The sequence below is a fragment of the Bubalus bubalis genome, chromosome 3 (genome assembly GCF_019923935.1).
Source record: "Bubalus bubalis isolate 160015118507 breed Murrah chromosome 3, NDDB_SH_1, whole genome shotgun sequence".
In the NCBI taxonomy this organism is placed as follows: Eukaryota; Metazoa; Chordata; class Mammalia; order Artiodactyla; family Bovidae; genus Bubalus; species Bubalus bubalis.
This window is the reverse complement of record NC_059159.1, coordinates 53,662,244-53,675,688: the sequence shown is the minus strand read 5'-3', so window position 1 is coordinate 53,675,688 and position 13,445 is coordinate 53,662,244. Positions and strand designations below refer to the sequence as shown.

At 43.6% G+C, this 13,445-nt stretch overlaps 1 protein-coding gene across 6 annotated transcripts in view; it reads right to left on the bottom strand.

Annotated features, from left to right (window-relative positions):
• Positions 1 to 13,445, bottom strand: part of TEX14 (testis expressed 14, intercellular bridge forming factor) — a 144,559-nt gene that overhangs the window by 21,213 nt on the left and 109,901 nt on the right. For 3 of the 6 annotated variants that reach the window (XM_044939624.1, XM_044939626.1, XM_044939627.1), the window contains 7 exons: positions 12,044 to 12,150; positions 9,343 to 9,468; positions 9,051 to 9,139; positions 7,934 to 8,227; positions 7,054 to 7,154; positions 4,841 to 4,969; positions 3,388 to 3,454 (listed from right to left, as the gene is read on the bottom strand). In XM_044939624.1, the coding sequence (XP_044795559.1) occupies positions 3,388 to 3,454; positions 4,841 to 4,969; positions 7,054 to 7,154; positions 7,934 to 8,227; positions 9,051 to 9,139; positions 9,343 to 9,468; positions 12,044 to 12,150 (913 nt within the window). The remainder of the gene's footprint in view (positions 1 to 3,387; positions 3,455 to 4,840; positions 4,970 to 7,053; positions 7,155 to 7,933; positions 8,228 to 9,050; positions 9,140 to 9,342; positions 9,469 to 12,043; positions 12,151 to 13,445) is intronic. The other 3 variants (XM_025281203.2, XM_025281200.2, XM_044939625.1) reach the window with 2 other exon arrangements.

The following is a 13,445-nucleotide window of genomic DNA, read 5'->3' as shown; positions in this document are numbered from 1 at the left end:
GCAAAGATAGACACAGTGAAGGACAGAAATGGTATGGGCCTAACAGAAACAGAAGCAGAAGATATTAAGAAGAGGTGGCAAGAATACACCAAAAGCGGTACAAAAAAGACCTTCATGACCCAGATAGTCACGATGATGCGATCACTCACCTAGAGCCAGACATCGTGGAATGTGCAATCAAGTGGGTCTTAGGAAGCATCACTACGCACAAAGCTAGTGGAGGTGATGGAATTCCAACTGAGCTATTTAAAATCCTAAAAGATGATGCTGTGAAAATGCTACACTCAATATGCCAGCAAATTTGGAAAATTCAGCAGTGGCCACAGGACTGGAAAAGGTCAGTTTTCATTCCAATTCCAAAGAAAGGCAATGCCAAAGAATGTTCAAACTACCGCATAATGGCACTCATCTCACGCTAGTAAAGTAATGCTCAAAATTCTCCAAGCCAGGCTTCAGCAATACGTGAACCATGACCTTCCAGATGTTCAAGCTGGTTTTAGAAAAGGCAGAGGAACCAGAGATCAAATTGACAACATCCGCTGGATCATGGAAAAAGCAAGAGAGTTCCAGAAAAACATCTACTTCTGCTTTATTGACTATGCCAAAGCCTTTGACTGTGTGGATCACAACAAACTGCAGAAAATTCTGAAAGAGATGGGAATACCAGACCACCTGATCTGCCTCCTGAGAAATCTGTATGCAGGTCAAGAAGCAACAGTTAGAACCGGATGTGGAACAACAGACTGGTTCCAAATCGGGAAAGGAGTATGTCAAGGCTGTATATTACCCTGATTATTTAACTTCTGTGTAGAGTACATCATGTGAAATGCTGGACTAGATGAAGCACAAGCTGGAATCAAGATTGCTGGTAGAAATATCAATAACCTCAGATATGCAGATAACACCACCCTTATGGCAGAAAGCAAAGAACTAAAAAGGCTGTTGATAAAAGTGAGAGAGGAGAGTGAAAACATTGGCTTAAAACTCAACATTCGGAAAACTAAGATCATGGCATCTGGTCCCATCACTTCATGGCAAATAGATGGGGAAACAGTGGAAACAGTGATAGACTTTATTTTGGGGGGGCCCCAAAATCACTGCAGATGGTGACTGCAGTCATGAAATTAAAAGATGCTTGCTTCTTGGAAGAAAAGTTATGACCAACCTAGATAGCATATTAAAAAGCAGAGACATTACTTTGCCGACAAAGGTCCATCTAGTCAAAGCTATGGTTTTTCCAGTAGTCCAGTGGTCATGTATGGATGTGAAAGTTGGACTATAAAGAGAGCTGAGCACCAAAGAATTGATGTTTCTGAACTGTGGTGTTGGAGGAGACTCTTGAGAGTCCCTTGGTGAGCAAGGAGGTCCAACCAGTCAATCCTAAAGGAAATCATTCCTGAATATTCATTGGAAGGACTGATGCTGAGGCTGAAACTCTAATACTTTGGCCACCTGATGTGAAGAGCTGACTCACTAGAAAAGACCCTGATACTGGGAAAGATTGAAGGAGGGAGGAAACGGGGACAAGAGAAGATGAGATGGTTGGATGGCGTCACCAACTCGATGGACATGAATTTGAGCAAGCTCTGGGACTTGGTGATGGACAGGGAGGCCTGGTGTGCTGCAGTCCATGGGGTCACAAAGAGTCAGACATGACTGAGTGACTGAACTGAACCGAACTGAAGACACTGAAACCCCACCAGTGGAGAAGCATCACGTTTCTCCTTCTTGCTACTCTCTTCAAATGCCCTAGAAATCATAAATGAATTCCTAATAAGCACAATGCAGAGCTGGAGGGGAAGTTAGAGATTTGAGAGTCCAACTCTCTCCTTTATTTTATACGAAGGAAAGGTGGGGCCCTGGGGTGGAATGACATGCCCAAGATGCCAAAGGTCATGCAGAAAAAAAATCAGCAGCAGAACTGGGCGTGGAACCCAGTGTGTATCCAACTGTTACCCCTGTTGTACTGCCTGGTATGGAGAGGATGTATATCAGAGCCATAGTGGGAAAGCGGGAAGAGAAGGGCTAAAAGGAGGAAACGGAGTAGAAATCAGAGGCTTTTCCATGTACTTCAGATGTTTGCAACCAACTAGCCATGGTTTTCTGATCTGCCTGCTCCATAATTTCTCTCTCCTACTCACCCCTCTTTCAAACACAAGTGAAGTGGCCACGCACAGGTCAGGCTCACACAGGGAGTGAGTGATCATGGGCAGAGGCTCCACAAAAAGAACTTAGGGGCCAGAGACCCAGGTTTGGGAACTTCACATACATATTTTTCTGAGCAATTAACTGTTAATCTAAAAGCTTACAGCTTCTTAAAATGCTTGCAACTGTGAAGGAGGCCTGAATCAGGTTAGAGACGCAAGCTGGAGTATGCAACAGGAGGAAGGGGGTATGTTCAGAACCTAAACCTGCCCAGCCTGGGTTCAGACAGTGGAGACATGACCATGGACCGAGCTGCATGGTTCACTAGATGGATAACCCTGGTTTTAAAAACAGATGGTTACATGCCTTAAAAGAGTGAAAGTGCACAATTTTTAAAATGTCTGTATCAGTACCTGTGGTCCATTTATATCTTGTCTTGTGCCATACCCCAGCTGTTGATCCAAGGTTAACTTCCCGTGTAACAGGAAGCAATTGCTAAGTTATACAGAACCCAAGGCCCAGGGAGGGCACGATGTTATACTGACTGTAGTATTGGCTATTATTAACCCTTTGCTAAGATGTCATGCAAGCAAAGGAAAATGATGGTAAGACTCAGTCTTCTGGAGTAGAGAAGGACACAGAAACCTAGTACTGGTTGTCACCGTGTCAATAACCAGCTGTGAGGCCCAGGCCAGTCCGTCAGGTCAGCTCAGCACTGAAATCTAGGGAGAGAGACCACAAGGGAAAAGAGAAGCAGCAACTGCTGTAACGTACGCTATATGAAGGCAAGGTGGGGGAACTTCCCTGGTGGTCCAGCGGTTAAGACTCCACAATCCCAAGGCAGGGGGCCTGGGTTCCATCCCTGGTCAAGGAATTAGATCCCACATTCCGTGACTAAAGAGTTCAAATCAGCAACTAAAGATCCTATGTGCCGCAACTAAGACGTGGCACAGCCAAGTAAATACGCACACAAATATTTATAAATAAATAAATGGCAAAGTTAAAAAGAAAAGAATGCAAGGGGAAGTACATAAATAACATGATGTATGGATACCATGAGGCTAGTGAGCAGCTGAGGATTCATTCTAATGAGGGGAAATCACTGAGCCTAAGTTTTCTTATCTGTAAAATGAAAGGCCTGGAAGGTTATCTCTAAGGACCTTTCCAGCTCTAAACATGTGTGATCTGACAGGAAGTGAACAGGAGGGATTCTCAAAGGAATCTGCCCTGAGGGCGTATTACCAGAGGCTTGAGGTCGGGCACAAGCATGTTCTATTCCTTCAAAGTCTTCATCAATGGGACTTGAAGTCTATAAAAGAAAGAAAGAGCAAAGAAAGGAAGTTCACTAGAGGAAGATACATCATCAAAAGATGGGGAGAGGATTTCTTGATGTTCTTAAACTTTGAAAATCTTTAAAAGCTCCTGCATCTTTTATAGAAAAAGAACAAACCTTCTTCACAGACATTAAGAACTTATTTGTAGTATATGTTCCTCCTCAACAACAAGCCCTCCACCTCCCATTGTGAGGTGGGACTGGGTTACTTCTCCCTTCTTTATATAATTATCCCCTCTCCTCACTCCAACCATCCAACAAAGATGTTTTAATTCCTGGGAGCTTTACTAGAAAAGCCAAAAAAGGTAGGAAAGATGGCCCAGGCTCTAAAGCTACTCTATGGGGTGAGAAGTCAGAACACTGGTTCCTTTGAGGAGAGGAGTGGGTGGGAGGAAACACAAGGTCTTCTAGGGGATCAGGAATGTTCTATTTCTTGATTTAGGTGCTGGCTCCATGAGTGTGTTCAGCATGTAAAAGTTCATGATCTGTACCCTAAAGATGCGTGTACTTTTCCCTGTTACCCTTTTTATATACGTGTACATATATACGTATATAAACTTCTATTTTTTATTAACCATTTTTTTAATGTCCCAGTCCACAGTAATATCAAGAATGTTCGAAGGACTGATTATGGAAAACTGCTCTAACTGAGTTTGCAGAAGTGCCGACAAGGGAGATTTATGCTTTTTGATGCATCACTGAATTCTTCCCGTCAGTCAAATGTGGTGATTGGCATGTACAATTCTCTTTCCTCCACTCTACCTTCCTTATTGGTAAAAGGGCCCCCAGAGGTGGCAGGTTAGGGGAGAGAGGAGGTAAAAATTACAAGAGTAAATAAAAGACTCCCATGATTTTCATTTTATAAAAGAAAATACTCTCTGCACAAACAGGTTCTTGCAAGAGCCAGGCAAATCCCAGAGGAAGGGCCGTGTACTGGACAGCCTCACATTCTCTGCGGACCCTGTGCTGCTGTTCCTGGCTCTCCCAGCACTAAAGCCTGTCAGTCCCGGGCTAACTCCCTAGGCTGCTGTCACCCGTGCTTCTTCACGCAGAGCAGTAACAGCAGGCTGCCTTTTCTCCCCCCAAGAAAGGACTGCGAATTAAGCAACAAGAAGGAACGGGTTTTGAAAAAGAAGTACAAAGTGCTGCACAAATGCAGGGACCACAATTTTGTGGTAAGACCTTCATTATGAAAAATCTTACTTTTCACACATTTTTTTTCAAAACATATGAAAACACTGATAAATTGACAGGATATACTTTTACGTATAAGCTATTTTTCTTAATAAAAATAATTTTAAAGGAATAAAGCAACAAAGAAAGCTGGAGATGTACTTTATCCTGAACTTTGTAAATTTTTACCTCTAGAGCCAAATTTTCTTGAGCAATTGAGGAGTAAAAATATTCATGGTCTGGAGTTAAAAATTCATCTGTCATGTCTTCAGTGTCTTCAGAAGACTCTGGTGAACAAGTTGATTGTGCAGACTGACCCTATTAATAACGTAGGAAATCACTTTTCAGTTGGTGTTTATTGTAAACAAATCCCTTTAGAGCTGGCTGCAGTGTTAATAACAGGGCATCTAAAACCACCCTGCAGTCGGGCTGATGCTCTCAGAGCCCCTCCCGCCACGCGCGCGCTGCCCTCCTTCTGCACCGCCAGTCATGAACCCCAGAGCAAGTGTGACAAATCAGTCCTGAATCTCAACATCCTTACCTGCACAATGGAAGTAGGGGAGGATGGACGGCCTTTTTGCTCTGAAATTCACAGGAAGAAGAAAGGCCATAGACAACTCAAGCTGGGGACTGAATTTACATACCCTGATCCCCATGGGCACAGACACAGTCCATGTGTTGGAGTCAACTCTAGGCTGAGGCTGCTCAGACCTGGGACTCCTTCAGGTATTCCCATTTAAAGGCAAGAGAAGGAGCATGATTTTAAAAATAGCAATGCAATCTCAATAATAAAACAGGGATTCCCCTGGTGGCCCAGCAGATAAGACTCCATGCTTCCACTGCAGGCAGTGTGTGTTTGATCCCTGGCTGGGGAATTAAAACCCCACAGCCATGCAGCCAAAAAAAATTTTTTTAATTTAGAAAAAAGGGAGAACTATTTAAAAAATGAAATAATTTAAAGTAAGTTACTGGGATTTCTCTGGTGGTCCAGTGGCTAAACACACTCCCATTGCAGGGGGCCTGGGTTCTATCCCTGGTCAGGGAACTAGATCCCACATGCTGCACTTAAGACCCAGCACAGCCTAATAAATACATTAATTAAAAGCAAGTTATTTCGTCAGCATCTCGGCTCTGCTCCTTCCTTTTCTGCTACTTCTCTACGTCCAGCCCTCATCACCACGGGGCCAGACAGCTGGCTCCTTTCCTTACCTTCAATCATCTCTCTGCAGAGGTTTTGTGGTTTATTTCCCTGGGCACTGCCTTTGTCCCACTTCCTCTTTTGTGCATTTAACAGCTGCTTTCCTTGACCTCTCATATCAAATTGAAATTTCTCAGACAAGCCTGGCCTCCCACACCTTCCCCACTTCCCTGAAAGACCTGCTTCTCCAGCCAAGCCAGTATGCTTAATGGGGTGCGTCCTCCCAGACCTCAAGGGAAAAAAAGAATAAGCTGCCCTGTGAGTGGTCTGTGTACTGATTAAAATACAAAGATATATTCTTTGAAAAGCCTCAAATGTTATCACAATTGGCATTTTACATTGTTTATTCTCAATTGTTGTTTATATTCTTCCATGTCAATGGTGATTACAAATTTTGGTTCCTTACGCTGGCTGGACCATGGCCCAATTGCACACTTGAAGAATGCATTAAATCCCTGAAGCAAGGCTGTAACCCCAGTGCAAATGCTGGGAAATGACTGAATCCTAGGGAGCTTGCTGAGACATAGATTTCAGGCATGAACACACTCCTTCCACTGAGCTGAGAGCTGAAGTTTGGTCTTAAATGACATCCCAGGCGAAGGTACTCTCATTGCAACCCTGGCCCTGCTTTTCCTACTTCAATCTGACTTCAGTCATGAGCTTTGGTAACGGACCTCACACTGAGCTTTACGAGGTGGTCTTTTCTACACAGTTAGACAGAAAGCTTGGGCTTCCCAGGTGGTATAGCAGTAAAGAATCCGTCTGACAATGCAGGAGACACAAGAGACGTGGGCTAGATCCCCGGGTCAGGAAGATCCTCTGGAGAAGGAAATGGCAACCCATTCCAGTACTCTTGCCTGGGAAATCCCATGGACAGAAGAGCCTGGTGGGCTACAGTCCATGGAGTTGCAAAGAATTAGACACGACTGAGTTACTGAGCACGCACACAGAGAGAAAGCTCAAGGGTCAGAGCTGAACCTAACACTGTGTTTTCCCCAAGCTCCAATATACACAGTGCTTTGAGCTGAACTAATTCAGAAAGTATTAAGGACGAAAGACTTCTTCATTCATGTCAGAGACATGAGGGCACGTGCTCCAACAAACGAGAACTACTACAGATATTTCAATGTCATAATACGTAACAACCCAGTTTTACCCTACTAGGTCTTTGGCTTTGAGATGGCTCTCCAGCTGTATGACTTACGCTGTAAGACTTCTCAACAGCCACAGATGCATCCAAATTTGCTTGAAAGACTTCACTGTGCTCTGGCTGCTCATCTTTTCTGGGGGGCAGGTGCCTGATACCTAACGATTATAACACAATAATTGTCATTCAGTAATTTTTAAATGGCACGAAGGGGCAAAGGATAGTGTGAGAGAGGAGATGCTTGCATTTTCTGCCGAATGCAGCCATGTGTCATGCCAGGTTCTGTCCAGACAGTGGAGACTGTTAGGTTAGCCTGGTGCTGGCATGCGGCCGTGAATCTCTCTCCCTTTTAAATACCAAAAAAGTCCAAACCAGTATATTTTTCTATCTAAGATGAATGATAATTTTAGATGTACCTTTCCTTGATTTTCAAACAACTGTGAAATGATATCTCATGCCCAGACTGCAAGCAAATTACCAGATGGAAAGATACAGCATGCAGTTTTTACCCACAAATCTATAATAAAGTGATGGCAGTAAACATCATTTGTCTCTAGGTTCCTCAGGCATAGACTCTCTGAGAGATGGTGGAATTTTTATGGCCTAAAATGCAATGCAAAGAAGCGGGCAGTAGGGGGTGGCCTGCCACCAATGCCCTCTGGTAGAAGGTTCAATTCTTTGCCAGGTTAGATCCAGAAGCAGGGTCAGTGCACGGAGACTATTTACTTCCTTTGGACAAAGCAATCTGCTCCAGTAAGAGAAAAACTTGCGAGTCTCTAGACTTTTTCACCTGTCTGAAGGACAGTGGGATTAGATGGGTGTGCTCCTTTCGCCTGGAATTCAGGATCCCCGGACAGACAGGAAAGGAGAGAAGCCAAAGGAAATATTCTAGGTTTACTTATTGTTGAGAGCTGACAACTTGATAGAGCTCACCTACCCCAATTCCTCCACCTGAACTTACTGGTGAAACGCTGAGGCCCTGACTGCCTGCCACGCTGGTCACTGCTGTCTGTTTGGCCACACTTGTCATTTCCTCCTGGCTCATCGCTTTTCTTGAGATACTTTGCAGCTTGCTGCCAATCCACATGCTCGGAGACCCTAATGGGGAGCTGCGGCAGGGGGTCAGGCTCACTTTCAGCCTCACTGTCTAAGGCCACACCACTCCGAGGATGCCAAGGAGGTACTGTCAGCTGTCCAGTGGCTGCTTTTGCTGCCATTTCTTTCACTTCCGCTGGATGTAAGAGAAAGCAGCATTTAAAACAGCACTGTGAATGCTGGAAACAAAAGCTTTAGTTCCTTAAAGAGTTACGTAATGGTTTATAGCTTATATTGTCACAATTATTCCCTTATTAGAACTGCATCATCCTTAGCTTGGCTTGAAACAGAAAAGAGGAGAGAACTAATAACAGAGTGAGGGACAGGCAGACTTTCAGTTAGTTACAGCCCTTTATGCTGAATTAGACCAAAAAGCAATAGAAATTTGTAGACAGACCTTCTCGCTGTAAAGATTTTGTAAGAAAATGACATGTGAAGCCCCTAGCCTGCAGAAACTAATGGAAGGCATTCTATTTGAGTTTGTATAGCCTTTCTAGACCAGACTGAGCTCATATTTTGGGAGTATGTATATATATGTGTGCATGTGTGTTTTCTTCAAAATTTTCTATCCTTTTTCAGTGTCACTTAGCATTACTATCAAAAAACATAGATGCTGTATTCTTTTAAGCTCATAAGATTAAACTGATACAAAAGGATAATGCCCACAGGATAGGTGAAAGTGACACTGGAAGCTCTCTACCTTAACAACATTATAAGAATCTATACTGTGTATTTTTTTACTATGTTTGTTACACAACGTACATATATACACATATACAGAGTGTAGAAAGATTTCCTATATAGTCCAGAGATTTAAAAAAGCACTTCTCTTTTACAGTTTGTAATCAGAAAGGTCTTACTTTTAAAATGGAATGATCTAACAAGAAAAGACTATGAGAAGACAGTAAAGATACTTTAAATTTCATTTTGTCCAACAGAACCCATGGCTTTATACTCACTTTTCCATTTTAAGTGTATCTCTCCATCATCTTTGTTATTTCGTGACTTTGCGTTATAGATTTCAGAAGACATGAATTGCATACTGATCCTGAATTGCATATATTTGGGGAAAGAGGGCAAGTGAACACAAACACATCAGTTTACTCAGGTTCCTGACACAACCCCAAGTCCATGAGCCCACCCAGAGGACTGTCCCCTCTTCTCTGAGCTGTTCTGAGGTTGCACTGACTCCTATGAACCACCAGGGGGCACCAGACCCCCTCCAACACGCAGCCCACAAAGCTGTACTACCTGGTGGAGTCCTGGCCAGGGCCGGATGAGGCGGGTGATCCCTGTGGGTGGCTTGGCACGGTGAGGAGTGCACTACTGAGCTGTGTCGTTTTGCTTTGAGGACTGGACTCCCTAGGCCTTCCCTGGCTAAGAAACGAAAGGAGTGGTTTAGATGATCTTGAAATTCAGCTTCACAAACAGAACCCTGGTCCTTGGGCTGTAGCAGAGCAGAGCGTAGGTGATGGTTCAGTAGTTTCCTGCCCTTTGATCAGAATCCTCTGGTAACAGGCCCACCGGCACATCAGTGATAGCACAACAGCTAACACTTATAAAGATGGGCTTAAGCCACCAGGGACTCTGAAGATCATTCAGAGATCTTCATCCTAGTTTCACTGAGTTGTAGACCATGTCCTGCTACTAGTTAGCTGACTTTGGCAAACTTCAGTCTCTCTGCGCCAAGGTCTCCTCATCTACACAACAAAGCAGTCTCTTTTTCCTCTAAATATCCCATGATTATATACTTTATCACCTATTAAACTAATTCTTTGAAAATGTATCATCTAGGGGACCTCCCTGGTGATCCAGTGGCTAAGTCTTCATGCTCCCAATGCCAGGGCCCAGGTTTGATCCCTGGTCAGGGAACTAGATCCCACATGCCACAACAAGGAGATGCCGTGTGCCACAACTTAAGACCTGGCACTGCCAAATAAGATAAAGAAAAAGAAAACGTGTGATTTATGCATACATAAGAATCCTCTTTTATCTAGAGTAGCCCAGTCTCCTGCTGTATCAGAGTGCAAAGAGAGGCTGTTGAACTAGAAACATCATGTCTGATCAGCTTCTTTGAAGAACAATTTGGCAACAGCTATCAAGCATCTTTCGGAGAAGGCAATGGCACCCCACTCCACTTCCTCTTGCCTGGAAAATCCCATGGATGGAGGAGCCTGGTGGGCTGCAGTCCACGGGGTCGCTGAGGGTAGGACACGACTGAGCGACTTCACTTTCACTTTTCACTTTCATGCATTGTAAAAGGAAATGGCAACCCACTCCAGTGTTCTTGCCTGGAGAATCCCAGGGACAGGGGAGCCTGGTGGGCTGCCATCTATGGGGTCGCACAGAGTCGGACACAACTGAAGTGACTTAGCAGCAGCAGCAGCATCAAGCATCTTTCAAGTGTTCAAACCCTCTGTAACTCTGCTTCTGGGAGTCTATCAGGACATAACCCAAAATGCAGAACAAAATTTACTGATAAGTCACTATAGCCCTAGTCATAACAGAAGAAAGAAAGACTGAAACAACCTAAAATTCAACAATGGGGGAAAAAAATAATGGGGAAAATTCAATTTTTCCCCATTTCAAATTTACAATTTCAAAGTAAGTTTACAGGATGTTTTTAATAACAAAGGATAAAAACATTTTAATGTAAAGCAAAAACTCGGGATACAAAATTGCCTTCTTGTTTAGTCGCTCAACCATGTCCGACTCTGCGACCCCATGGACTGTAGCCCGCCAGGCTCCTCTGTCCATGGGATTCTCCAGGCAAGAATACTGGAGTGGGTTGCCATTCCTTTCTCCAGGGGATCTTCTCCAACCAGGGATCAAACCAGCGTCTCCTGCATTGGCAGGCGGATTATTTACCACTAAGTCACCCGGGAAGCCCACAAAAATGCCTACATGTATATAATTAAAGTGATTTTGAAAGCACACAAAAAGCCTAGGTGGCCTGGCAGCAAAGCATTCAGCCTCTCCCTTTGGCGCTGAGCAGGGCGGCCGCAGCTGCAGCTTCTGCCTCGTCTGCCAGCGGCTACACCGTCGCCCTGTCTGCCGCTGTCAGTGATGTGCGTGCTAAACTCTCTGAGGCCGATTAGGTGGTTCTTCAGTTCATTCCCTTTGTAAAGGTAAAATACACTAACCCAAAACGTCTGGGCATGTTCCTAGATTCCCCCTTTGGTACATATTTAACTGAAGTGAAGAGAACAGCAAATTCTTGTCATTATTCTCAGTCACCACTGAGGGCAGGAATACAAAAATTTTTTTTCCAGGAAGATGCACTTCAAAGCTGTGGATTAATGCTGCCTTTTAACCACAGAAAAGGACAACTAAGTTCATATATGACTCTGTCCTGAAAAACATTAATTGCTCCATTAATAATTCTTCCTATGCAAAAGAAAATTTGCTTTTCCTAAGTTCTTAAAAACCCAGCATATGCATACACTTTCCTTCTACTGAAGGAAAATTGATTTGTGCTGAAATCAATTCATTTCCTCAGTCTGGCTAAAAATCAGAGTCCAAAAGGTAACGATGATATTGTTCAATTTCCTCCTTCTGCCCCCCAGAGTCGGTGACGCTTATTTTGAACAACACTGGTTTTCACGTAGTTTGGTTTCTGGAGCCCTGGTGTGTGGGATACCTGGCACTTCCTTTTCTCAGGAAAGCAATCTGGACAGTTTCAGGAAGACAGGGTGCTCTGCTCTGGACCACTGAGGAGTTCTGTCTGGCTGACCTGCCAGCAACTTCACCTCTGACGTCTCCTGCGAGTCTCCATTATACTGCTCTTCTCACTCACTCAACGGAGAGAACCTGCCAACATCTCTTTCTGTGTTACTACTCCTCAATGTTCACAATCTTTGTCACCAGCGACATGAAGATCATTAAGTGGCCTAAGGGTTACATGGGCGTCTAAAGACATGATGACACAAAGAACAATGAAACGTTAACCCACCTGCTGGTATTCTGGTTCCTGTCTCTTTCCAAACTGGCCTTGGCTCCATGAGTGGGCTGAAACTGTTCACCTCTGCTCTGTTTTCCAGGACCACAAAGAGTTGGCAGCTTAAAAATCGGGAGACATGTTTCAGTGCTTTGATGAAGGAATCCCTCTTCCCTTCACTCTCACATTCTATTTTTAAAGTCATTCTCGCTCAGTATGTAGAACTAACCAGACCTCTCAAGACAATTTCAGTTTGCATGTTTCACATCTAATAACTCATCTCTTAGCTGGAGGCCTCTTCAGAGACACGTTGGCCCTCAGGACTTCAGTCCAAACAGGGTGCAAGTGGAAAATGAACAGACAAATTAGACATCAAAAGTCCCCAAACTTTCCCCTATATGATTATTAAAATAGGCAGCAGGTTTTATGGGAGGAGCCCCAGGCCCTGGGTTCTCATCTGATCTTTACTCAGACTAACCTAAGTGAGCCTTGTGTTTTGGTTTCCTCATCCATAAAACAGGGACAATAATATCTGCCTAAATCTACTGGGGTGCAGCGGGAGGAGAGGGGTGCTAGGAAAATAAAACACAACCAAAAAAAAAAAAAAAAGGCTACAATACTTCAAAAATAGTAGAAGTAAAATAAATTAAAGCCAATGCCCTTTGGCCAAAAAAAGAGACCTGGGATCTGCTTACTGCAATTTCAACTAACTTAGTTTAATTGCATTTCCTAACCTACAGCGAATAAAAGCAACACATGTGAGATTTGGGAATGGCAGCAAGACACCTAAAGATGAGAAGATGCATAAAAACGATCACTGCCTCTGTGGAGTGTGAGTTCCAGAGGCTGTTGAGTGGAGGCAACATTGTTTCACAGTAACAGATGTTCAAAAAATCGTCATGGTCACCAAGGAAAGGCTAGAATAGATTTAGAATATATTTAAATTGGCATTTAGAATAATGGCAAGTCCGTAGTGTTTTCATTCAGTATGATTAAAAATTTAAGAATGGAGAAATTAAAAGAATGAATTTCAAATGTTTGAAAATTTCACTTAGGTGAAAATGCCTTATTCTTTGATTATGCTAGAAAACCAGGGTAGGCTTTTTAAAGAACAATTAAAATATGGTAGAGTTGCTTTACACGTAGTCATATGTACTAGTACATGGTATCCAACAACGGCTGCCTTCAATTCCTTCCCTCCCTGTCCACACTGCCATTGGAGAGCTGGAATCTACTTCTCTCCCCTTGAATCCATGCTGGCTTCCTGTGACCATCAGAAAAGCAGCAAAAGTGATCTTGTCCTAGTTTTTAAGAGACCTGGCAGCTTCAGTTTCACTTGGGAAGCCAGCTGCCAGGCTGCAGAGAAGCTTGGGTGAGACTACTTAGTGAATCAAAAGAAACCAAGTGTGGAAAGAGG